The following is a 27,221-nucleotide window of genomic DNA, read 5'->3' as shown; positions in this document are numbered from 1 at the left end:
ATGCCAGGTCAACCAGAGTGAGACTTCGTTTTATGAAGGGTCATGATTGAGAGTAAAAATCACTCTATGATATCCAAATGCCTTAAAAGGGGCTGTTTGAGTTTAAACAATTAATGACCTATCAAAGATAGGCCATCAACATGACATTATTGGGGTCTGACAAATGGCGTGACAGTTTCTGGATATAAACAATGTGAGGGGTGGAAAACTGCATCCCCATACATTTCTTAGGAATCACTGCCTAGTACTGCTCTTCTTTTCTATTCACCTGTACCTAATCAGTGAGATTGCAAGATGTCAGACCTCCACTTATCTAACTTTTTAGTCTTGCACAACGTCTTTATCTGGATATATGGATTAGAGCAATGTTGTTGTGAAACCTTTAAGGCCTTGTTCCCACTTGCGAATAATAACCACTCCTATTCTCATCCAGAAAAGTGGAACGTTTCGCCTCAGCTCTTCCAGATTGCCCTGATGCGCTGGCAAGTGGGGTAATGTATAATCACCAGCAGCGTATAGCCTGGTGATTACATGGTGGCATGGGCCCCCTGACAGTATGTTTATAGGTGTTTCAAGTTTAAGTTGTGGCATTGAGCGGTGCCAAATTCAGTATGGGGAATGAAGGGTTAATTCCCTTCATGTGGTAACACGAGCAGGCTGCTGTGATTGGTCAGCCTGCTGCGTGGTGGTAATGGAAGTTGTTATGATGGGAATTTATGGGGTTAATCTGCCCCCTGTGAGTAACGCGAGCAGGCTGTGTGATTGGTCAGCCTGCTGCGCGCCAATTTTAAAGTCTGTCATTGGTGGACAGAGGTAAATATGCAGGAGACTTGCCTTTATAAGGAGCCAGCTGTGAGCCAGCTGTGTCAGTTTCCAGCTGTGAAGAAAGAAGAATCCAGATGGAGTCCCTCCTGGAGAAGATGATGGCTCGGGTCGGCGCAGCGGACGGCGAGGAGTGGCTGAAGAGGTGTCTGGCGCCGGTGAACGAAGCCGCCGAAGTGGTCCTGGATCCAGCTTCGGATCTCGCCGGCGTTCCTGCGCGGAGGGAAGAACTTCTGCGGCCCGGAGAAGGAGAAGACGTCCGGAGATCCCTGCGGAAGAAGAGGAAGAAGAGCGACGTCTACTCACCGCCTGCATCATGTTCTCAGCGGTCCGGCGGAGGGAGGAAGAGGTCGGCATCTGCTCGTGGTCGGCGCGGCGATGGGAGGAAGACGCCGGAGACATCGCGAGAGGCGGGAGTTCCGGCGAGAGGAGGGTCCGGAGCATCGCGAGACCGCCCAAGAAGCCGACGAGATTTGGCCGCGTCATCAGGGCGCGACTCCCAGAAGGCTCGGCGGGCGATTATCCCGGAAGTCGCCGTCGGGAGTTCCGCTCCGGCTGTTGTGGCCGGGTATAGCGGAGATCCTGGGTCGCTCACGGGCCTGTACGCGCCGCCAGCCCCATTGCAAAAGAGCTCAGCTGGGGCTTTGGCGGCGGCGACGCAGGTCTGGAGCTCGACAGAAGAATCCGAAGAGGACGTCGCAGCGAGCGGAGGTAGTCAACCCCAGTACAGCGCGTTGGATGGACCCGGGAGCGGAGGACATGGTGAGAGCCCCCTTGCTGGAGCACCCAATGTTAATTGTGTAAAGGACATGGTCATTAGGACTTTGTCTGAACTGCTTGGGGGCCATGTAGTGCTACCCCAGGCACCTGTTGCTGAAGTTTCTATTCAGGACAGGTTCCCTGGGGTGGCAGAGTCTCATTTAAAGGAAGCACTGACATGTGATGTTTCCCCTTTGGGTTTTCATCTCAGTGCTTCCCTTAAGGAAAAGATTTGGAGACAAGAATATGTAGAGATCTTTTCTCTGTTACCGGTTGCTAGGGAACTGCAGCATAAAGTGGAGAAACTGGATGGAAAACAAGAGGTTGAGTCAGAACGAAAGAAAAATTTTAAATCATTTTATTCATGGTTACAGGCTTTCTCCATTTATGCTGCAGTTCTTGGGGAGAAGTTTCCTAAATTGTGTAGTGGTTTGTTTCAGCACCAAGATTGTATTCTGGAGGCTTATCGTAATTTCGGTGGCTTAGCGTGGCTGAATTACGATGAGTCTTTCAGGCAGAAGTTGGCGGTTCACCCTGCTGTCAAGTGGGGTGTTAAAGATGTCGGTTTATGGCTGAATTTAATGCTGCCTCAGCGACAGAACCCTCACAGACAGCAGGTGAATGTCAATTCAAAAAGGGGGGTGTGCTTTGCATTCAATGAGTCCTCGTGCAAGTGGCAGGGTACCTGTCGCTTTCGCCATGAGTGCTCGTTTTGTGGCGGGGCTCACCCCTTGTTTAAATGTTTTAAAAAGCATGGTCAGTCCACGGTACAGCCATCTGGTGTTAGGGAGCAGTTTTTCAAAGGCTCAGACTCCAGTGAGCCTGGAAAGAATGCTCCCGTGGCTAGACCGTTTTCCAGACAGGCCGAAGGCAGCTCTGGTTCGTAGTGGGTTTCAGGCAGGTTTTCCTGTACCTTCTTTTGAAGGTATAGGTTGTAAGGTAACTAGGAATTTACAATCAGTTGATAGCCATAAGGAGGTTGTCAGGGCACATATTGAAAAAGAGCTGTTGTTAGGCAGGGTGTCTGGTCCTTTTGAATTTCCTCCGTTTACAAATTTTAGGATATCACCTTTGGGGGTTGTCCCCAAGAAGGAGGTTGATTCTTTTAGGATCATACATCACCTGTCTTATCCAGCAGGTAGCTCACTGAATGATGCTATTGATCCTAATGCATCTTCGGTGAGTTACACATCCTTTGATGAGGCTGTGGATTTGCTACGGAAGTTTGGCCCGGATTGTTTCCTGGCCAAATCTGATATCAAGTCTGCCTTCCGGCTTCTGCCAATTAACCCCTTGGGTTTTAATTCTTTGGGTTTTTGTTTTGAGGGCTCTTTTTATTTTGACAGGTGCCTCCCTATGGGTTTTTCTTTATCATGTTATTATTTTGAGTCCTTTTCCACGTTTTTGCATTGGTCAGTTCAAGAGGGGTTTTCAGAGGGGGGTATGTTACATTATTTGGACGATTTCCTTTTTGTTGGTAGGTCAGGACGTTGTTTGCAATTGCTAAATAAATTTTTGGGTTTGATGAAGTTTTTTGGGGTGCCGTTAGCTCAGGATAAAACAGTTTTCCCTTGTACGGAGCTTGAGTTTTTAGGGATTGTTCTGGATTCACAAAAAATGGAATTGAGGCTCCCTGGCCAGAAGATTACGAAGTTAAAAGGCTGTATTGCGAGTTTTTTAGTGAAGAAAAAGTGTACCCTGCGAGAGCTCCAATCTCTGCTGGGTGGTTTGAACTTTGCATTAAGAATTCTGCCAATGGGGAGAGTGTTTTCCAGACGTTTGTATGATGCAACTAAGGGTGTTAAGTGTTCAGGTTCACACATTAGAATTTCGTGTGAGATGAGGAAGGATTTAAGAATTTGGTATGAATTTTTAGAAAGTTTCAACGGGATTAGCTGCGTTCAACAGGATTTTATGTTGTCTCAGGATCTCCTTTGGTTTACAGGGGTGTCTAAGGAAGTGGGGTTCGGTACGATTTTTTGTACACACTGGTGCTTTTCTTCATGGCCTTCATCTTGGTTGTCGGAAGGTTTGCTGGAGAAGCAGGTGTTATTGGAGCTTTTTCCGGTTTTTGTTTCAGTGCATATTTGGGGTAAGGAACTAGCGAATAGGAGGATTATACTCATATCGCATTGTCAAGGTTTGGTTTTTGCTTTGAACACCTTGGTGGTGAAGTGTAGGTTTCTGGGTGGTGTATTGCGCAGATTGGTTCTATTGTGTCTGAAGTGGAATATTTGGTTGAAGGCTCGTTTTGCTCCTGAGTGCAATAATGCTTCCGTTTTTTACCTCTCTTCTCAGCGGTTAGAGGAATTCAGGAAGAGTTCAGGAAAGATGGATCCCCTTTTGACTGCATGCCCGTCCCAGTTGTGGGAGGCAATTTTGGATTAGTAGCAGATTCCATTAAAAATTCTATTGCACCAGGGACTTGGAAGGCTTACTCGGCTGCTTGGTTGGCATGGAATCAATTTTGTGATTCCAGGAATCTGGTTCCCCGCAAGTGTGATGTGTCTACAGCACTTGGTTTTTTGAATTTTTATGTTGGTTTAGGTTATCGTTATAGTTTTTTGTATAAAACATTTTGTGGAATTTCTTTTTTCTTAAAATTATATGGTGAGGAGTCTCTATTAAGCTTATTTGTGGTTCGGCAGGCGCTAAAGGGTTGTAAAAAAGGTTGTGTTGTGCCTGATCGCCGCAGGCCTATATCCGTGAATCTCTTAGAAAGATTATGGTTTATGTTGAGTGAAGTTTGTTTTAACAATTTTGAGTTATGTTTATTTCGTGCAGCTTTTGTGCTTTGTTTCTTCGCAGCACTCAGAATTAGTGAGTTGTTGTCCCATAGTCGGTACAACACCTCGGGTTTATATAGAAAGGATGTTTATGTATCTGACTCTTGTGCGGTGTTATTTATTAGTAGGTCCAAAATGGATCAACTTGGTAAAGGGTGTTCTGTGAAGTTGCGTCCTTTATGGGATTCATGTATATGCCCCGTCACCAATTTATGTAAATGGCTTACTGTACGGGGGGATACCCCGGGTTTGTTGTTTTTACATGTTGACGGTTCGCCTGCCACTAAGTTTCAATTTAATGCAATATTAAAAAAATGTATGGTTAAGTTGCAGCTAGATAGCTCCAACTTCTCATCACATTCTTTTCGGATCGGGGCGGCAACCGAGGCAGCAAGAGCTGGCCTCACGGGAAAAAGAATTGGTAAAATTGGCAGATGGGCGTCAAAACGCTATCAGTTGTATATACGCCCGAATTTATTATAATTAATTTATTCTGTCTCTCTCCAATTCTAGGCCCAATGGTGATTTGGCTTGTAGGCCATTCGTTTATACACTGGGCGCAGAGGAGAGCGGCTTGTAGAAGTTACACAGAAAACTTATCTTTTCAGTATGAACTGATAAATGTTTTTTGGTACGGTATAAGGGGTCTGAAATTTTCTAATTTACTTGGCACCTTAAAAGGTATGCTGTTGACTCATCCGTATCCTGACCTTATAATTTTACACATTGGAGGGAATGACTTGGGTAAAATAAAGACTTTGGACTTGTTATCTAATTTCCACAGAGATTTTGCGTTATTAAAGAATCTTTTTCCTTATTCAGCATTGATTTTTTCTGAAATTGTTCCGAGACTGGTTTGGAATGGCCAGCTTGCCTTTTTGGAAAAAATAAGGAAACGTGTCAATCGCGACATGGCAAAATTTTTTGTTAGTTTGGGCGACTTCTCATATCGCCATAGTGATCTGGAAGGTTTTACGGTTGGCCTGTACAGGTCTGATGGGGTACATCTCTCTGACGTTGGTCTGGACATTTTTAATGTGGGTATCCAGAATATGATAGAAAAATGGCTGCGGTGTTTGGGGGGGGCCTCGTATTGTTAATACTCGGCCGTTTGGGAAAAAATCGCCCAACTATGTTGGGTGGATTGTGGTTTTATAAGTGGTTAATGGTACTTTATGGTGGTATTTATGGAATTTTATGGTTATTGAATTTCAATAATATGGTGAATTTAATTTATCAAGTTACCAATAATAAAACACCACGGCCATTTTTATCCAAATGTCATGTGTCTGAGTATTTATTCTTTATTAATGGTAAGTTAATTGGTTATAGTGGGCTTTATGCTACCATGTATAATCACCAGCAGCGTATAGCCTGGTGATTACATGGTGGCATGGGCCCCCTGACAGTATGTTTATAGGTGTTTCAAGTTTAAGTTGTGGCATTGAGCGGTGCCAAATTCAGTATGGGGAATGAAGGGTTAATTCCCTTCATGTGGTAACACGAGCAGGCTGCTGTGATTGGTCAGCCTGCTGCGTGGTGGTAATGGAAGTTGTTATGATGGGAATTTATGGGGTTAATCTGCCCCCTGTGAGTAACGCGAGCAGGCTGTGTGATTGGTCAGCCTGCTGCGCGCCAATTTTAAAGTCTGTCATTGGTGGACAGAGGTAAATATGCAGGAGACTTGCCTTTATAAGGAGCCAGCTGTGAGCCAGCTGTGTCAGTTTCCAGCTGTGAAGAAAGAAGAATCCCCCGCCCGCCCTCCCAGTGTAAAGTCATGGTTTTTAACTGTTTATTATTTTTGTCGTGATGTTTTATTAGTTGGGAAAAAAATCGCCCAACTATGTTGGGTGGATTGTGGTTTTATAAGTGGTTAATGGTACTTTATGGTGGTATTTATGGAATTTTATGGTTATTGAATTTCAATAATATGGTGAATTTAATTTATCAAGTTACCAATAATAAAACACCACGGCCATTTTTATCCAAATGTCATGTGTCTGAGTATTTATTCTTTATTAATGGTAAGTTAATTGGTTATAGTGGGCTTTATGCTACCATGGTAGTTGGGGTTGATGTCAGCTGTGTAGTGTCAGCTGGCATCAAGCCCTGGTGTTAGTAATGGAGAGGTCACTGCTCATCAAAGTCGGCAGGTCTCCCAGAACGCAGCATGACCTGAATGTGGCTTCTGCTCAAAGCATATGGAGCCTTGTTGTCAGGCTACATAGCCTTAGATCTACAGAATCGAGGAACGTTGTGGGAAATGCTGGACTACATCGGATCTGGGAACTTTGCATACTCACAAATTGGTAAATGCATGACAGTATCTTGTTTTTATTTCTCTCTTTTTAGGTCTTTCAGGTTTCCATTTGTGGACTACGTCAGAATCCTTGAACTTTTTACTTAATGGGTTAGTAATGGGGGTGACTGGTAGTAATGGAGAAACGTCTAACACCAGGGCTTGATTTCAGCTTACACTACACAGCTGACATCAAACTCCGGTACCATTACTCTGATTGCTAATGCATCAGGGAAATTGGGAAGAGCCGAGGCGAAGCATTGGTGCATCCAATGTGATGTTTCACTTCTGGGGCGGCTGCGTGCTGAAATATTTGGGCTGGGAAGTGCCTAATAACCATGGACCTTCTCAGCCTAATAATATCAGCCCAAAGCTGTCTGCTTTACCTTTGCTAGTTATCAAAAATAGGGGGGGACCCCATGTCATTGTTTATAATTTTTTATTAGTTAAAACCAGGCTAAACACCCTTTAATGACACATGAAAGGGACTACAGGGTGCAAGCGTATGATATGTAGGAGGTTTTTGACATTATATATCTACAGGATATCTATTCTCTCTCAGATTTTTTTGTCATCTATCTATAGCTTTATAGTCTTTTATATTTTCTTTGAGATGGGTGCATAAAAATCGGCTGGTCCGTGTGTCGTCCGATTTTTTTTCTCGCACCCAGTAACTTGCATTGGAGAGTCTCAGCCGTTTTACTTGGTCATAAGCAGAATGTTGTGAATTTTTCTCAAATGAGGAAAAACGCACAGGTGAACACACACACACACACACACACACACACACACACACACACACACACACACACACACACACACACACACACGTATATATATCTACTGACATATGTAGGAAATGGGCATTATCCTTGCAATACCCAGACACGCCTTGCCGTTTTTTCTGGAAGGTTCATGTTGCTAGTGAAACCTGATGTTCAACATCAAAACTGAAGAGCGAGTTAATCAAAATGCTTTATTAACGAAATACATTCCTGGTCCCTGTAAATTTATGGTACTCCTCAGTTATAGGATACTGTATATTCATTACTTGTTTACTTGTTATCAACTGTCGGCGTCTATCTTAGAGTCAGAGGTTACTACACACATAAATGAAATGTGAAATACCCTGTTTTACATGTTGTAAATCTGCTTCAAAGGTTACAGGGATGACGCTACCCTTAGAGGGTGACAAAGTACTTGCTTACATTGCCTACAAAAGAACATGATCACCAATGTCCTTCTCCAGTGTAAGTTTTGGGCTGTTTGAAGAGATCACAAAGGGAGGTTTTTAAATACTTGTGCCAGAATTATAGATCTGTGTAATCCATATTAACTGTCTCATGACTTGAGATATGAGAAGCTCTAATATGACCCGGTTGGCGCCTGCTGTTGGGAACAGCTCTGCCTTCCTGCACGTAGATTGCAGACTATATTTAATCCTAAGTGTACACTGTTAAGTAATTAAATCTTTACTCGTATTCGAGGAAGCTGAACCCTTATGGGGTCAACCTTCTGCCAACAGATTGCAAGCAGCACTTATTCCTACTGTTGACCCTCCATGTAAGCAGACTAGGGTCTGATGGCAGGTGGTGAGGATTTGGAATAAGAAGAATTAACGGGTTTTTAAAGGTTCTGCGTATTGCCTCATCTTGTTGTGGTGAGTGATAACTTTAGGCAACAGAAAATAAAAGCGGAAACTCAGACATTAGTTTTGAGAAAGTTTTTGTTATAGGGGAATTTATCATTTTACGCATTTACAGTGAATGCACAGTAAATGCCATAAAGATGATAAGTGGTCATTGATTGGCTGAGGGGTTCACATTTTGTCCATGCAGAGTGAACGCTGCAGCCAATCAGCCCTATCGGATGTTGATTTCAGCCACCTGGCGGAAATGCTTCTCTGAGTACTGTTAATTTTTTCTCAATTCCATGGACCCATTAAAAAGAGGTGTCCAGTAGTGGACAATCCCTTTAATATTGTTACCAGAGATGACCTCAGACTTTTTCTAAATTCCTGAATAGCAAATCTGCTTTGTTCCCACCACGGTACATTCCCTATACTACTGCATAGTTGTCATTCCGACCTCTAGACGAGCAGGTGCAGCCAGGCACATGATGCTGTTCAATGCAAAAAACAAGAAAAAAAAGTCTTGAAATATTTAGTAAAATTCTTCATGTTTCTACAAATCACTCACTATATGTTCTCTGCCTCGGGCTGTGACTCAGGAATTTACAATGTGTTTTTGTAAGGTTCCATAATACCTTACATCACAGAACCTGCTTCTTCTCATTCACTGTTCTCATAACATTTTCCATTGTTGTTACTCTCGTATTAACTCCTTCATAACAAGTTTACATTTTCGATGAAGTGATCAAATTTATATACTAATAAAAGTCACACGAGCCATTTCTTTTTTAATCCAACCACCCTCTCACAAATGCCCATGCATTGTGGTCTGGCGAGCACCTACAACTAGAGATGAGCGAATACGAAACCAATCAAATTCCACCTTTCATTTTCCAAAGAGTCTGTGAAGAATGAAAAGTGGAATCTGATTGGTTGCTAAGGACAACCGAGTCAGTTTCACTTTACACCATGTTTGATATCCCTATTGCACATACTGTCCACCTACTTTTGGACGTGTGCATATATTATATATTAATATATATATATATATATATATATATATATATATATATATATATATACATACACATACATATATATATATATATATATATATATATATATATATATATATATATATATATATATATATATATATATATATATATATATATATATATATATATATATATATATATATATATATATATATATATATATATATACACACACACACACACTATTCAGCGCCTGGAGAATGAAGGACTCGGTTATAACTTGCGCACAGTACCATTGGTACACATCATTCCGTATTTGTTACTTGTGGAAGGGACCGGAATCAGTCGAGAATAGCTGATTATTTATAGTATATGTATTATAAAGCTATATATTCACATGCCCCTGGGACTGTGCACCTACATTATTACAGCTATGGATAAAAAAGAACAGCATATAACTGTATCATGGGATTTCTATGGATATGCCTACTCTGTGAAATGGGATCCTGGTCTCTAGTTTCAGCACAATTAAAGCTTGTAAAAGCCATTATCCAGTGGATAAAGTCAAATCTAATGTTGATTTATATTGCTTGCTATGTAGGCAGTAAGCACTATGGTTTACCTTCCATAGGCAAAACGCCTGTCCTTGTGATGATCCCCAAAGGTGTCCCACAGCCTGAGAGAAACACTCACTTCATCGACAACGTCCCGGGAGCGTTCAAGAACCTGAAGAAGAGATAAATATAATGGTACAGGTTTAATGCTGGGGCATCTTCTGCCTGTTTAAGAATTCTGCAGATTGTGCACTATGTAACGTGGATCTTTGCTGACATGTAATACGCAGGACAAGTAATGAAAGGTTTATTTCATGACTATGATCTATACATTAGCCAGCAGAGATTAACGGGTGCTGCAATGTACAGGACAAGCTGGCTGCAGATACAAAACAATCCTGTAAGGCTACTTTCACACATCAGTTTTTTGCCATCAGGTTCAATCCGGAAAAAAACGGGTAAAACGGATCCAGTACCGCATCCGTTTTTTCCCCATAGACTTGCATTGTTACCGGATTGTACCGGATGGCTTTGCGGTGCATCCGTTTTTTTCCGGATGCGGCAAAATAAATAAATGCGGCGGCCGGAGGCAACGTAGCTTGCAACGTTTTTTTGTCCGGCAAAAAAAACGCATCGCGCCGGATCCGGCGCGATACGGCGTGTTTTACAATAGAAGCCTATGGACGCCGGATCCGGCGTAATGCGGTAAAAAACGGATGCGGCCGCCGGATCCGTTTTTGTTAACTGCGCATGCACCAATGTAATTAACAAAACGGATCCAGCCAAAAACCGGACGAAAAGGATGCAAAAACGGATGCAAACCGTATCCACCGGATCCGTTTTTTAACGGATCCGGCATAACGGATCCGTTAAAAAAACGGATCCGGTGGATACGGTTTTCACTTTTTTTTCAGGATCCGTTGGATCAGGAAAAAAAAGGACTGTGCCTGAATACAGAAAACTGATGTGTGAAAGTAGCCTAATACAAACACAAGCTTAAGCATTATTCTTCTTTTCATACTTTACCTTAATGTTGTGTAAACCTGGTTTTATAATACTATCATCCTGCTACATAAACAGCTCGGCCTAAATGAGCCTCAGTGCACACTATAGGGGCAACGCTAGGAAAAGCAAAAAACCAACCGTACTGTAATATTAAAATTAAGAACAAACTCAACTATTTATTGTGCAATCCACACAGTTTCAGACTGGACAGGCAGGGGCCCACCAGTAACATTGACTCTGGAGGCCCACTGATTAACTATATGCAAATATTACATTCAGAAATGTGCCTATGCTTCTATATAATAATATACTGGGTAGTTTGGAAAAAGAATATTGAGAGGTTTCCTTTGTCTCTACATAGTGAAACAAGCATATTATGCAAACTACTGATTATGTTGGGGGGGGGGGGGTAACTCGTGGAGGGAAGTGATGTAATACTACAAAGGGGCCCACCGGAGAATTCTCCGGTTTTCCTGTGGGCCAGTCCAAGCCTTAATAGCAATACAAACAAGTGGATGTCGGCCTTTTCCTTTGTCTTATTTTCAGAATACAGGTGCTGTAATCTGTAAACAGGTATTGAAAAGCAACCATGAAGAAATTGATTTCTCTGTGCTCACTGCCCCCTATTACAGTAATTGTTACACTATATTTATCCATTGATAAACTCTTAGGCTATGTGCCCACACTGCGGAAAATGCGCGGAATTTGCCGCGGATTTTTCAAAAATCTGCAGCACAGCTACTCCCCAGCCATTTCTATGGTATTTGGGAACTGCTGTGCCCACGCTGCGGATTTTTCCGCAGCGGATATAATGCGGATTTCCCTGCAGAAAAATCAGCAGCATGTCAATTATTCCTGCGGATTTCTCCGCAGGGTCCCATATACTTACCTGCCTCACCGGAGTCACTTTCTCCGTCCGGTGTACAGCAGCGCGGTGGATCCAGGTATAGGAAGGAAGAGGTGGGCGGGGCCTGCACGAGCTCCGGTCATGTGAGAGCCGGAGCTAGTTTAGGTCCGCCCACCTTCTCCTGTAGACGCTGACAGTGACCCGGCCGCCGGAAAGCGAGGTGCTGCATGATGGAGGAGAGTATGAACTCCCGATCACTGCAGCACTTGTTCTGCATTGAGGATGCAGTGCCGAAGCCATGGTACTGTATCCTCAATGCAGAATGCCCGCACTATATCCGGAGGATATTCCGCAATAAAACCGCAGCATGGAAACAGACAAAAGTTGTGGTGCGGTTTCCTGGGAGCTCCTGCGGAATGTCCTGCGGATATATCCGCAGGACACTGTCCCCGTGGGCACATAGCCTTAGTATAAAATGCTTGATTGTGTATGTAAAATATTCCTAAATATAATATATATGTACACACATATACGTACTGTAATATATATATTATATTTTAATTATATAAAATAGATTGGAAGCAGCACTCCAATGGAGAGAAGTAAACAATGGACTTTATACACACAGATATATGGAATGTTTCAAGTACTCTATGAAGCTTTTTTCAAGCATGTAGTTATGTGAATAAAGTCCACTTTTTTCACTGATTTCCAGTGGGGTGTTGCTTTCAATCTATTTTTTCTATATTTGGAGGCTTTTTTGCTTTTTTGCTTGTGGAAGTATTTTACCTACAACATTAGGACTGTGCTGCTATTTTTCTTTTGTTGAGACCGGTTGTGTGTTGAGCTGCTGGTCGGTATGAAATTAAAAGATACCCGAAGATTCCAGGGTGTCTCCTCTTAATCAGGAGAAACCACAGAAAGTGTTGGCCTTGGAGCTATTTTTCCGAATATAGAAACATTTCAGTTTTATGACTTATGACTAAAGAAAAAAAAATAAAATAAAATAAAATGTGTGTATAACCATATACCAGCACATGTTTTATTTATTTTACTCCCTAGAATTAAATGTCCAAAGACTAAATGACTACAGTAAATTAAACAATAAAATATGAGAAAATGAGTAATACAATTAATATATCTCCTACTTCAGATATGCTAAATATAAAAAGAACTATGATAACGTGTTCTGAGGTGTAAGCGACTAATGTAAAACACATAATCGCAGAATGAGACAGAGACTTACCTCTTGACATACTCGATACTGATCTATTGCCCATACTGTAGGTACATGGGTGGCCAGCAGCTGGTATTGGGTTAATGTAGTGTTACATGCTCTTGCACAGATGAGCCGTGTCTTGCCCACCGCGTTATCTCCCACGACCACACACTTGATGGTTTCAACATTGGGTCTTTCGTAGTCCATATCAGTGTCCATTTATACAGCCCTGAGGAAAAGACAATGGTTTGATGAGTAAGGAAATGGAAAGCACCGCTAACTCTGTAAAGAGTTACTCTACAATTGAAGATGAAAGTTACGGTATGTTCCTCCAAGCTGAGAAGTCTCGCCGGGGCTGAGCACACCTAGATGAAATAAACATCATACCATTTGTTTGCTTACATACACCAGTCAGGACTATCTGGAATGTGGCTGGTCTTCTGGATTTTGACTGCATTTATACAAAATATAAAGCGTGATATGTATCAGATACACAAAATATTACTTCCTTCCAGCATCTCTGCCCGTGCCACCAGACATTCTGGACCACCCCCCTACTCAACTTTCTACTGGGGTCATACATGGAGAAGGATCGGTGAGCACAAGATAACTCGTTGTAGTAATAATGGAGTATAGGTGGGATCCCAGAGATCAGACGTAAGGACCCTGGGTAGAAGTGATTGCTGGGAGACTTTTGTAAGGTCTTTGTTTGGCTGAGATGTTTTTTTTTTTTTTTTTTACAAAAACAAATAAGTATATGGTTTTACTAATAATGAGAGTAATACAAATAACTAAAGGGATGTGATTATTTTGGGGCTAAAATTGAAGATATTGGAGCAAAAATATAAATATCCTCAATAATAACCCAACAGCACAATACAATTCTACAAATAAACTGTCCCATGAGAGCTATATAAATATTCTAATAATAAGCACAAGATTCATAATGCGGTAACTTTCCGAAAATTCTTAGATAAAAGCCATGATATACTGAACGTCAAGCTCCATGCGTAGGATATATATTTAGCTTGCCTTTTTTTCTCTCTCTCTACACAATATTCCTGGACTTTTACTGCAGTGCAGTAATTATATCTGTTAATTTTCTACACATACTCCCATAGGAAATAAGTTATTACACCACTTCAGCTTCTCTGCTTTCTAGTCCACGCATCTATTCTCAGAGCTTGTTAACCAGCACCAAGAGAAATTATGCTAAAAATTACAATGCCTTATGAGAGGCGATCTTTGTTTGCTTTCTAGAAAACATGATCTGTACTTAATTTTCAAGAGATGGCGTACTCACCCTTGTGCACAGTTAAATTGAATTTGTCAGGTGATTTTGTAGAACAATACTAATGTTATCTTTAAATAGGGCTTAAGGAGACCTTTGAGGATCAATACATTTTATTGTTCTACCTTTTCCTGTTATCTTGCTGTAAGCTCCATAAAATTCAGTGTCTCATTCACACTAGTCACTAGTGTATGTAAATACAATTTGTATATTCACTGCTCCTCACACCCACCTCCCAGTGGATTCACTATCACTGCAGAGAGGTGGGAGGGAGTATTTGTGAGAGCAGCAGTGCAAATTCAGTTCAGATTTATTTTCACTGATGCCAGCACAGAGAGGTGGGTGGAGGGAGCAGGGCATATGCAGTTTGTATTTGCATATGCTTGACTATTTACTAGGTCACACTTAATTCTATGGAGTTTACAACAAAATAACAGGATAAGGTAGAGCAATAAAACTTAATGATCCTGAAAGGTTTCCTTAAGCCCGATTTAAAAATAAGATGAGTATTGTACTAGCAAGTCACCTGACAGATTCCCTTTACAATAACTATTATGGAAGAACTATATTATCAAAGAGACAAAGACCCAGACTTCCTTGGCAAGTTCTTTACTTGTTTTTACGGTACTTTTCATAAAATTATTGCTTATCTGCTGCTTAGGAGCCCAGGGCAGAGTCTTCCTATTTACAAGTGGCGGGCTAGCCCTGCCCTCTTGACTCCGATTGACAGCTTTCTACCCATGTTGCTAGTCAGTGGCGGTGGACATCGTTCATGAATTGCTAGCAGCTCATAAATATCAAGGATTCCAGAACAAATATAAAATATACATAATGGGGAAGATTCGAGCAGATAAACAGTGATTCTGTGGCAAAAAAAGGGAAGTGACCGAGCAATATCATACGTCCTGTATTTTTATTAACAACATGATATTATTAGCAATAATATGAAGACTTTAGGAAATTGCCGGAGATTATATATACACTATATATTATATATATATATATATATATATATACACACATATATATATATATATATATATACAAATATATATATATACATATACATACATACATACATACATACATACACTATAGTTTCATCTTTAAAACTTCTGCTCCTAAATCTAATGAGCAGCAAGATTTTACACAGGTCAATACCTTTGGGGCAATTATGCCCCCCAAGGCCTGTAATCTCAAGAAACTTTCCCAAAGCTGCTGACCTACATTGAATATCCAGCGATTTTATAGTTTGACAAGCTGGTGGCCTAGAAAAGAATTGTTACCAGTTCTAGAGTCATGAAATGACTGGGGTAATTGTTAACTGCTCAATATGGTATGCCAACGGCTATCTATCTATTATATATATATATATATATATATATATATATATATATATATATATATATATATATATATATATATATATATATATATATATATATATATATATATATATATATATATATAAATGAAGTAGCATACAACAGTGGTCATTTTGGGAGTGTTCATGAGTCTCAAGACTTTCAAATGGAAAAGCCACAGGGCTGAAAATAATGAAGTTAAACAGATAATAGCATTGGATAATGATGACGGCCAAAGCTAAACTTTACTCGGCAAAGTTCAAACGACAAGACCCCAAAGGTCACCGTGAACCATCCATCACAAATTGGAATTGGTAAAAATAGTGGTCCAGCCTATCTCAGGAGAACCATGTGCTACTTTCTTGCCTAAGGTATGATAAAGAAGAGGTTCCTCAAATATATTCTGATAGTGGAAGTAGGAGGGCAAGTATTGAACAACCAGTTTGTTTGCACACTTCAAGCTCTTATATCAGGAGCAATAAACTCCAAGGCATCGGTTTTCATGACATTGGGTTTTGCCAAATCAGCGGAAAGAATGGCACTGGACACAATCTCCAACTTTAATCATTACAAGATTATGATCACAGTATCCCATCTAATAACTGAAAGACACACTCCACTAGTGCATATGGTCTATAGTAAGCATCCTCAGCCCTTGTGATACCTTAGCAGTATACAGCTATTCTTCTTGAGGTCAGGACATCTTGGGCGGCATCAATAAACATTTCAGGCGTACCACAATAATAAATTTACATTGCTAGACCTTAATAATATGTATACATAGGTATTGAGAGGTTTGTCATTTTATATCATTGAAAAATTAGGTGCAATGACAGCAACATATAACTGGCTTCGCAATCAAATGTACTTACTAGATCAAACAGAAGGTAAAATGAGGTCTAAAGGCCGCTTTACACGCTGCGATATCGGTACCGATATCGCTATCGTGGGTACCCGCCCCCATCTGTTGTGCAACACGGGCAAATCGCTGCCCGTGCCGCACAACATCGCCCAGACCCGTCACACTACTTACCTGCCCGGCAACGTCGCTGTGACTGGCGAACCACCTCCTTTCTAAGGGGGCGGTTCGCTCAGCGTCACAGCGACGTCACAACTGCGTCACTGAACCACCACCCAATAGAAGCGGAGGGGCGGAGATGAGCGGGACGTAACATCCCGCCCACCTTCTTCCTTCCGCATAGCGGCCGGGAGGCAGGTAAGGAGAGCTTCCTCGTTCCTGCGGTGTCACACGAAGCGATGTGTGCTGCTGCAGTAACGATTTTTCAGAATGGACCCCCATGTCACCGATGCGCGATTTTGCACGTTTTTGCAACGATGCAAAAATCGCTCATAGGTGTCACACGCAACGGCATCGCTAATGTGGCCGGATGTGCGTCACCAATTCTGTGACCCCCAACGAGTTCGCATTAGCGATGTCGTAGCGTGTAAAGCCCCCTTAAGTGTCTAATGTCACTGGACATAATATTCACTGTTGTTCGTAAGCAGCACATTACAAAGAATAGAAGGCTCGTGCAGTAAAGTGGGGTGGAAATGATGTGTTTCCAGAAGGTTTCCTAGACATCAAATATGAATGGGAAGTTTAAAGAATGAGCCAGCGCATGGAACAGGGTGTAGACCTATTATTACACTCTGTCGTCTTACAATTGTCTCAGCCAACAAGATCCAAATTTAATTTCTGCACACTATATAGGGACTTACTTCTTAAAACAACCTATTTTCTGTACAAACACAAGGCTCCAGCGGGCAAGCCCCATTTTTTCCAGAATTTTGTCACACCACGGACCTCAAAGTGGGTTAGTCTTTTACAAAGGTTATGTTCTCCCTATCCTGAGAAGCTCTGGGTGGATCATATAAGGTCTAAAATACTCCCTAAATGTGCATCTAAATGCTTTGCGGTATGTTCTGTAAATTTTTATTAGAGACTGTGCCAATTATAATCTTAAATAACTAAATTCAGAGATCATCCATAAGTAAATCTAACTCGGACCTCCAGCAGGGAGAATCTTTCTTACTGACCCAATCTGTAAAGTCTTCCTTACCACATTCAATTCTTTCACTTTTGGGAGCATCAATGTAGACTCAGTTGTCAAGAGCCAAAATTGCCGGTATCATGGCAATATGCGATTCAACGCATTTGCAACATAGAAGTTAAACCCACCAGTCTTTACGAGAGACTGGAGACTGCAGTCACTATCAGCAGTGAAGATTTTTGCACTAATGGTGTCACAATGTGTCTGCAGGATGGAGAGGGACACTGTCCCTCATGCTATCGGACCCTAGGCCATCACTGACCTCTCACTTAGCCCTGAAGGTGGAGATACTGGAGTCCCGTTCCTTACGATTCTCGTGCCCAGATCTAATCTGTTACCTTCTAAGGGAAGGAACGAGCAGGAGTGTGATGGAAACACAGATTTAAAAACAAAACTCACACACACTGCAAACTCACATGAATAAACATTAAGACTAAGGAGAAAGGCAAGAGCAGGAAGGCAGCAACAAAAAGACAAGGGTTAACACCACAACTGTTCACAGCAATCAAGTATTACAACCACCACCAAGTCTAGATCATAGCACCTCACCAGACCAGTATAGCTAAGCTATAGCTGGCATTAATGGAATAGTTCAGCCCTATATATAGGAGGGGAGCAAATGTGACTGGCTTTACCACAGCATGTGATCAAAGAGACTAAAAAGCAGCCCAGCAGAGATTACCTCTTGCTAGCCTACCTAAGCCTGAGTCGACGCCCCCGTCTCCCTGGGTTGATCACAAAAATCAGAGAAATTAGCAGAAAGAGTGCCAGAATCTGTAGTCTCCACAGATCCTGAGGCCACCATGACAGTTGTCAATGTATGCAAAAATCTCCTTGTGCTAAAATTGTTTTCTATAACTCGTTCGGATGTTATATATCATTCAATTTCTCCTCTGCTCTATACTATACTTTATATTGATATGTGAGATTGTCAAGGAACTTCTTCAACCACACAATTTGTTCTTGTACATAATATCACAAATTATATTGTCCATAAAACTGTAGAGCTACAAAGTATCTACCCGCAATCCAGTATTATAACTTATGACTTGATTATTTCCTTGTTTCCATTTCAAACTGTTCCTGTCCAAGAAGATCCTGGAAAGCAGGATGCCTCCCTCGTCATTGAAGAAAATAAATAGTCTGATAGGAAAATGTTCGTAATAACGTTTATATTACTTCTTAACTTACCTGACATGTCACTTATCTGTCATATTAACCATCTGTTAGACTACACATTCATACATTCACAATAAGTGATTGGCTACTGGAGCACTGTGCTCCAGTATCGTTACATACAAAGGTAGCCTAAAATGTGCCGAAGCGCTCACATCCTCATCAATGTCTGATCAGCCGGGGTCTGACATCCAGGACCCTGCTGATCAGGAGTTGAAGGTGTCGGCTGCAGCAGATGGCTAAAAATGCTCAGTTCTGGAGCTGTGCCATCTTCTGATAGCGACCGGGTACTGCACATTCGCCTCCTATTAATTTGAAAGGGAAGTGGATGTGCAGAACCCAACTGCAATCAGCTGTTGAGGCTGCTCTGGAACTGAGCATTTCGAGCCACCTGCTACCGCCACCGGCACCGAGAACAGCTGATTGGCGGGAGATCAGCCAATCAGACATTGATGACCTATCCTAAGGATACATCATCAATGTAATAGTAGTGGACAAATCTTAAAGGATATTGACAAATGCATTCCTAACAAGAATGTTATGAACAGTTTGTCATCTCACAGTCCGTTCATTCTCAATGAGCCAAGATGCCATTTCCTGTCAATAAGCAAGGTCCAAGATAATTTCCATTTAGGAAACTTTGGGATGTTGGGATGTTCATATTCACCAGCTATGATTCACTATTTGCACAAAAGAAATGAAGGTATGAGGATGACTGGCATGCTGCATTGTAATCATACCAATGACATATATAATTATATATGTGAGCCGGTGCACTAAGTTTACATTGGGCCATAGGCAAATATTACCATTGGGTTGTTCAACAAATGTTTCTAATAAGATCAAGATGTCATCATTGCTATACCTTGTTATGACGAAAGACATTTATACATATACGGTACATTGTGAAACGTGCTATTAACACATTACTGCAGTGTTTTTGTGGTTACTCTATAGCCATAAACTAACTCAAACAATCTGATACCCTATACACGCACACATATTTTTTTATTTTATATATATATATATATACACACACACACACACACACACACACACATACATACATACACATTAATATATATATATATATATATATCTATATAATACATACATACATATACACATACATACATACACACACAACACACACAGCCAACAACACGTCAGATGTATCAATACTGTTCTTAGTACAAATTGGGCCTAATTTATCAAAAGTTCTACCAGTAAGGCTCTCTGTTGCCCTTAGCAACCAATCAGGGTTGAGCTTTCATTTGTGACACTGCTCTGGAAAAATGAAAGCTGAGTTTTGATTGATTTCTATGGGTAACAGAGAGAATCTTGCTGTTAGACAGTGTTGATAAATCAGGCCTTCTGTTCACTACAGAAGTCATAAAATGTGGCACATATTTCAATAATGGCAAATGACTATACAAGGAATACCAGGATATCCACCATACCAGATCCTATATTTACACCGACATCGGAAACTGTCAAAATGTCTACTCCTTGTACAGTGTGAAATGGCACAGCGTTCCTATAAATACACTGAACTGCTTTTTAAAGCGTGACACATTGGTAGATGTGCTCCAGTTTCTGCTAAAGGGTTTGTGCAAAGTTTGGAAGTTATCCTTTATCCATAGAGTAAGGGATAACGACTTGATGGCTGACGGTCTGATGTCCGGGATTCCAAAAAATGAGGCTCTGAATCAATGGATTGAAGGTTGAGCATCGCACGCACACGCATACACGCACGCACACACACAAGTCACACACACAAGTCACACACACACACGAATGAAAGGAGCAGAGGTGCACATGCTCAATCTTCACTCCCTGCAGCTGGGGGTCTGGAATGGTGGGAGTCCCAGTGGTTGGATCCCCAGCATTTTGGATGTTATTCCCTACCTTATAGCTAAGAGGTTTAAATTTGGCACTAACCCTTTAATAATAAAACTTCAAATGATCTTTTGGAGATCACAGATTCACAAAAGTTTCAAATCGTAAAGCACTGAATTTCACAATGAATGGACTGAAAGCGTTCAGGACTTCTGAAATTGGAAATCAAATTGTTCTCAATGTAGGTTTCTTGTATATACCCGTGACATATCACAATTACATATTCATGCTTTTTTAAAAAAAAAAAATTTGACTCTAAAAAGTGTTTTAAAAATGAATTTTAGTTTCATATCTTTGATAAGCAGTTACCTTTTTGGCTATATTTATGCACTTTTTGGAGCAGATCAGCTCCCAAATCCTTAAAAAAAACTTAAAAACTCTTCTTATTTTGATGTTCATATTATAGCGTTTTTAGGCCATGTGCGCACTAGAAAGTGACTTTCTCAAGGAAATTCCGGTCCCTCTTAAAGAATCGCGCATGCGGTTTTGCCGCGGTTTGGTGCGGTTTTTCTGCAGGTTGGTCCCTGTGGATTTTTACCATTATCTATGGCAAAAACTGCAGGTACCTGCGGAAAACAAAGTGACCTGCACATTAATTCCGTAGCAGAAAATCCGCAGGTACAAAAAAAACGCAGTGTGTGCACAGCATTTTTTTTTATACCCATGGGTTTTGCTGGGGATTGACTTCAGAAATGTTAGACACATTTTCTGCAGCGAACCCGAGGTAAAATCCACGGCAAATCCGCAGCGTGCGCACATAGCCTTAGAGGTTTTTTTTTATCCTGAAGATATTTTGAAAAATGTCTGATGGATAAAAAAAAAAAAAAAAAAAGCTCAAGACAATGTGAGGATCTTGATGGAATCTGCTTCAGTATATATAAAAAAAAAATGTTCCAAAACTCTTCAAAACTTCATCAGGAAAAAGAAAAACTCTTACAAAAACTACTCTGTCCCCAAAGTGTTTTCTGCTTGTAAAACCCAATTCTAAAAGTCTTGAAAACTCCATGTGAACATAGCCTTAAACAACAAGACAGCCCTCTTCTTGCCTTGCTAACTTATAGATATCTAAGATACTAGAACAGGGAGCTCTACAACAGAAAATGAGTTAACTATGCTTGTTTTACCTCGTGGGTACAGTAACAATGGCAATGAAAAAGCAAAATTATTCACCTGTATACCAAGAACGAGGGAAAAAGATCAGATAGCGTCTGTGAACGCAAACCTTCCAGTCTTGATTGAATTGTCAGTCGCACCAAACTTCTGATCCTGGCATTTCTTATCACAGGTCTCATCAGACAGAGGCTGCTCCCTGAACAGGAGGCAGTCGATAACCGCTCTGAGGTTGAACTTTACTAGACAAGGAAAATATGTGGCTTGGATCCAGTCATAGGAACTGACATCCCGTCCCTCGCTGTGACTCAGGTCTTCAGATGACAAAGCCAAGCGGGTTACAGGTGTGTCACCACCTCGTCAGCACCTGACGATACCTGAGTACGAAGGTGTAGCTCCCAGTCATTACCTATTAAATAATGAACGCATTCTACGTTAACTATCAGGCACTCTGTACATACCTCCATTGTGAATGCGTTATTGAGCATTGATGAATATCTCAGGAGCTATTTTTGGGGGGGGATAGTAAAATATGCTGGTTGGGGCACATGTAATAATGGAGGTCTCATTCACACATCAATTTTTGTCATACGTGTCCTATCTGATGGGTAACTTAGGGAAATATTACAATGTGCCCCCCCCAATAAGTCCTTTATTTTTAACATAAGGAGTAATTTCAACTTAGGCCGGGTACACATATCCAGCTTTTTGCCGGTTTGACGGATGCGGCGCACGCCTATACAGTATGATACAGTACAGTGGCAGCACCGCAACTTCCGGGTCACATGCTCCGGTCACATGACAGCATGTGACCGGTGCTTGTTGCGCTGCCACTGTACTGTATACACTGTACTGACGTGCGCCGCATCCGTCAAACCAGCGAAAAGCCGGATATGTGTACCCGGCCTTACGTAGTCACACAGGACCAAAATCTAATCAATCCAAAAGACCACCAAGAGAAACTCGAGCAGATCCATGTGTAAGGTTAAACATATATTCTTTATTGATCCAAAAGGTAAAAACAGCAAAAGAAAATGGAAATATATCACCTCTCGATTCATATTTACATGTCCCAGATACAGACATGTCCTTAGGTTTGCACCTGGGACATTTTAATATGAATTGAGAGGTGGTTTATTTCCATTTGCTATGGCTGTTTTTTTACCTTCGGATATATAAAGAAATATTTTTCACTTTACAAGTGGATGTCCTGGACTTTCTCTTGGTGGTCTTTTATTTCTCTGCTGCATATCCACAAAAAGACAAAGCGAGACATGTCCTACTTTGATGATTAAAGTTGCCTATTTAAACGGGGTTGTACACTACTTTTACATTGATGGCCTATCCTTAGGATAGGTCATCAATGTCTGATCGGTTGGGGTCCAACACTCCGCAACCCCTGCCGATCAGCCTTTCTCGGACCCAGTGGAGGCAGCAGGCAGCCGGAAATGCTCATTTTCGGTACTGCTCCATCTTCTGATAGTGGCCGCGGCTGGGTACTACACATCTGCCTCCTATTGATTAAAATGGGAGGAGGATGTGCAGTACCTGGCCACCGCCACTATCAGAAGACATTTCCGGCTGCCTGCTACTGCCACCGAGCACAGCTGATCGGGGTGAGTGGTGTCGGACCCCTTCCGATCATACATTGATCACTTATCCTAAGGATAGGCCATCAATGTAAAAGCAGTGGACAACCCCTTTAATTGAATGGGCCTGGATAGCACTCAGATGTCATCCATGTGTCATCTAAGTGCTCTCGGTTTTTCAATAAGTCGTCATAGCAGAAGCTTTGAATGTTGCTTAGATTGTAAACCTGGAACACTGACGACGAAAAATGGATCCAATACACTTGAAAAAAAAAATTATAGGTTTTTCACAATAAATAAGGTCTCATTAAAATATTGATTTGGTAAACTGTCCTAAAACGTAATGATGTCTAAATGCATTAACATACTCACCGGACGCCATCCTCCCTGATTGGCAATGCCGGACTGGTCTTCTGGCCTGGAAACAGAAGTTACTTTCTCAATGTAAGCCTATGGAGCATCGTTCTGAGGCATGCTAGGCTTACATTGATGGAAGCAGTGCAGCCCCTCTGAGCAGGTAAAGAAGAGCAGCAGTCACGTGGGACAAGAATGACGCTGGCACTCCAAGGACACAGTGATCGGTAAGTATTTTAGGTAATTAAGAGGGATTTTGAAATACCAATTTTATTGAGACCTCTAAAAAAAACAAAAAAAAAAACACCCTGATGAGTGATACTATGGGCTCATTCAGATGTCACTTTTCCATTTACGGGTGCTATTTGTGTTGTGCACGGATAGGCCTCATATATAGGATAGTCTTTGGGGCTGTTCACATGTCCCTGATATTTTATGGATTGAGTGGTCATCCAAAATGATGCATACATGTCCGATATTGATCGGAGCACCAAATCAATGCAAAGATTATGGATATGTGAAAAAAAAAAAATGATATTCTATGTGACTGCTGTCCATTTTTCATGGGTTATTAGAGAGGAGAAGGTGGGGAAACTTTTTTCTTACATATAATGATGAGTGAGCACTACAATGCTCGGGTGCTTGTAATGAGCAGGTCGGACGCTCGCGACTCGTGTGCAGAGTATAATGCAAGTCAATTGGGGACTAGTGCATTGTTCAGTCAAATCTTCTGGAAAACTGCTCGAGTCCCCCATTGACTTCCATTAAGTTCGGGTACTTGAGTCACCCCCATCCGAGAGGCCGACCTCCTTGTTCCGAGCACTCGAGCATGATCGTGCATGCTCATCACTACTTACATACGAGAAAACTGATAAAAGTTGGACCAAACTGACGAAAATCACTGATGAATTTTCATTAATTTTTTTTTTTACGAGATAAAAAACTGAAGTCTGAATGAGGCCGTAGCCTGAGAGCAGAAAGTGTGCTAGTGGTGGTCTGGGCTGGTTTATTTTGCTGCACTGCACATACCTGCGACCTCTGCAGCCAATCACTGACTTCGGCACCTATACACTTAGTGATTGGCTGCAGCAGTCACATGGATTTACCACAGCAATGTAAACAAAGATCAGCCGGGACCAGCAGATCTTTGGGGTTGAGTGACAGGGAATATAACAGGGGAGATATCAGTTGTTTTTTTTTCTTTTTTTTAGTTTTAGCACATTTTCCTTTATAAAAAAGAATGATCCAGTGGATCTCACGACCTTGGCATTCATTGGTTGTTTGACTGGATTAACTAATCTGACCCAAACTCAATAGCCTTATAGGCATGTATGATCCTGCAGAGTTTGGATCAGACCAGTGGCCGGAGTGGTCATGGTGGTCCATGCTCGGAACGGGATTGTTGTAAATGTGAAACCGGCGTTATGATAATAGAGATCGGCCATAGTCACTCCCTATATTCGTGTCATAGTATACACCATATTCATATGTTACAGCATTGATACATTTCTATTGGTTCTATTCATTACCAAACAGGATGAAGATGTATAGAAATACATATTATGAATAAATACACACACACGTGTGTAAAGGTGGATGGAATGATATTCCTTGACGAATATGGACTCTATTTTTAAACAATCATATGGCAGCTTTCTGCGCCTCGAGCCCCCTCACGCCTTCCTACAGAACGGTTGTCACAGCAACACACAACACACTCCATAGACACAACACAGCCCGAGCCTCCGAGTAAACCCAGTGCTGCCATTCAGTGTACACAAAGACCATTTGTGGCATCATAACCCAAACATACACATGCATCTTATGTCCCATCCGCAAAGCAGGCAGCAGCCACGTCAGGGTTAAATGTCAGCATCCAGTAAGAAAAAAAAAAAAAAAAGACACAAAGCCTCATTACATCCGCCTTGATCTGCTTTATTTCCTGGCTCAACTGATAACGCCTCTCTCCCTCTTGTGTTACCGTTATTTCAACGTGCCGCAGATCAAAAGACCACGGCTGATCACAGAGCGTAGGAATGAGAGCGGCACATACCTGTATATGTGCTGTGTGCATGTATGTGCATGTATATGCTGTGTGCATGTATGGGCAGTGTGCATGTATGGGCAGTGTGCATGTATATGCTGTGTGCATGTATGTGCTGTATGCACGTGTATACTGTATGCACGTGTGTACATGTATATGCTGTGTGCATGTATGTGCATGTATATGCTGTGTGCATGTATGGGCAGTGTGCATGTATGGGCAGTGTGCATGCATGGGCAGTGTGCATGTATATGCATGTATATGCTGTGTGCATGTATGTGCTGTGTGCATGTATGTGCATATATGTGCAGTGTGCACGTGTGTGCATGTATGTGCACGTGTGTGCATGTATGGGTAGTGTGCATGTATGTGCTGTGTGCACGTATGTTCTACAACATACAGATGAGCCGAGGCCAGGGTTAAGCCCGCTGGCATGGTGGGATCTGACTCAAGCAACATCTGCATGGAGTTTGCCCGTTCTCCCCGTGTTTCTTACGGTTCCCTCGCATACTTATTAGGCTAATTGGTGTCTTGGGAAATTGGTGCTCTCCCTGATTAAACATTGGGGACACTGTCCGATATAAGTGCATTTTTGTACAACGCTACGGAATATGTCAGTGCTATACAGATCATATTACAAATATATATCACATATCAGCCACTATAGACATCCTATACTGACCTGGTGTGTTCTCCTCCCCGGATCACTTGTTATCCCCAGCCTCCAGCTCGCTATTGTTCTCCAGTGGTCGCTTGCACGGATGGAGGTGCCAGGCTGAGTCTAGGCACAAGTTTGCAGAGCACCATCGCTCGATCTCATTGTCTTCTTTCCTTGCGATGACAGTCCCTACCCCTATCCATCCTAAAGGGCGATCTTTACCCTTTTTAGCATCTCCAACCCCCTTTTTTTTTTTTTTCTTTAATCTCCGCCCTCCAGCAGACACTTTAGAGAAGAAAAAAAAATGTGAATCGAGCAGCGAGCGCCGGGCAGCCTAATGTAAGCCGACCTCCAGCTGCAGCAGCAGCAGCTTCGCCTCGTGACGTCAGCGCCCTCCCGATCTATTTATATCCGCCCGATTGGATTTCATTCATGAAAAACAACGAGCGTTCTGAGCAGCGGAACGCAGGCGCGCGCCCTCCCGCCTCAGAGCGCGCCCCCGAGAAGCGGGTCTGCGCCGTACGTGCGGCAGCGGCTCTGTGCAGCCTGGAAGCCTGGCGGGCACGGTGACTGCACGGGGCACGGTACTGGCCGCGGGCTTACAGTCCGGCCCGCAGACTCCTGTGTCCCTTCAATGGCGTGACGTCACTCACTGACAGCTCCCCCCGAGCAGCGCACGTATCGCAGTCATTCTTTACCTCCCACTTGCCCTGAGGAGGGAGACAAGACACAAACAATGGTCAAGTTCCACATCACTTGTCCCATG

General features: G+C 42.0%; 1 protein-coding gene across 1 annotated transcript in view; it reads right to left on the bottom strand.

Moving 5' to 3' along the window:
* The window catches only part of RHOBTB1 (Rho related BTB domain containing 1), a 54,718-nt gene extending 27,837 nt beyond the window's left edge, over positions 1-26,881 (bottom strand). Inside the window, exons 1-3 of the mRNA XM_075348663.1 lie at positions 26,480-26,881; positions 12,947-13,148; positions 9,917-10,020 (exon numbers count right to left, since the gene is read on the bottom strand). Coding sequence (XP_075204778.1) covers positions 9,917-10,020; positions 12,947-13,138 — 296 coding nt within the window. The 5' untranslated portion in view covers positions 13,139-13,148; positions 26,480-26,881. The remainder of the gene's footprint in view (positions 1-9,916; positions 10,021-12,946; positions 13,149-26,479) is intronic.
* Between the last annotated feature and the right edge of the window lie 340 nt (positions 26,882-27,221).

This window comes from Anomaloglossus baeobatrachus, chromosome 5 (genome assembly GCF_048569485.1).
Source record: "Anomaloglossus baeobatrachus isolate aAnoBae1 chromosome 5, aAnoBae1.hap1, whole genome shotgun sequence".
Lineage (NCBI taxonomy): Eukaryota > Metazoa > Chordata > Amphibia > Anura > Aromobatidae > Anomaloglossus > Anomaloglossus baeobatrachus.
The sequence above is the reverse complement of the archived record's forward strand: the minus strand, read 5'-3'. Positions and strand labels throughout refer to the sequence as shown.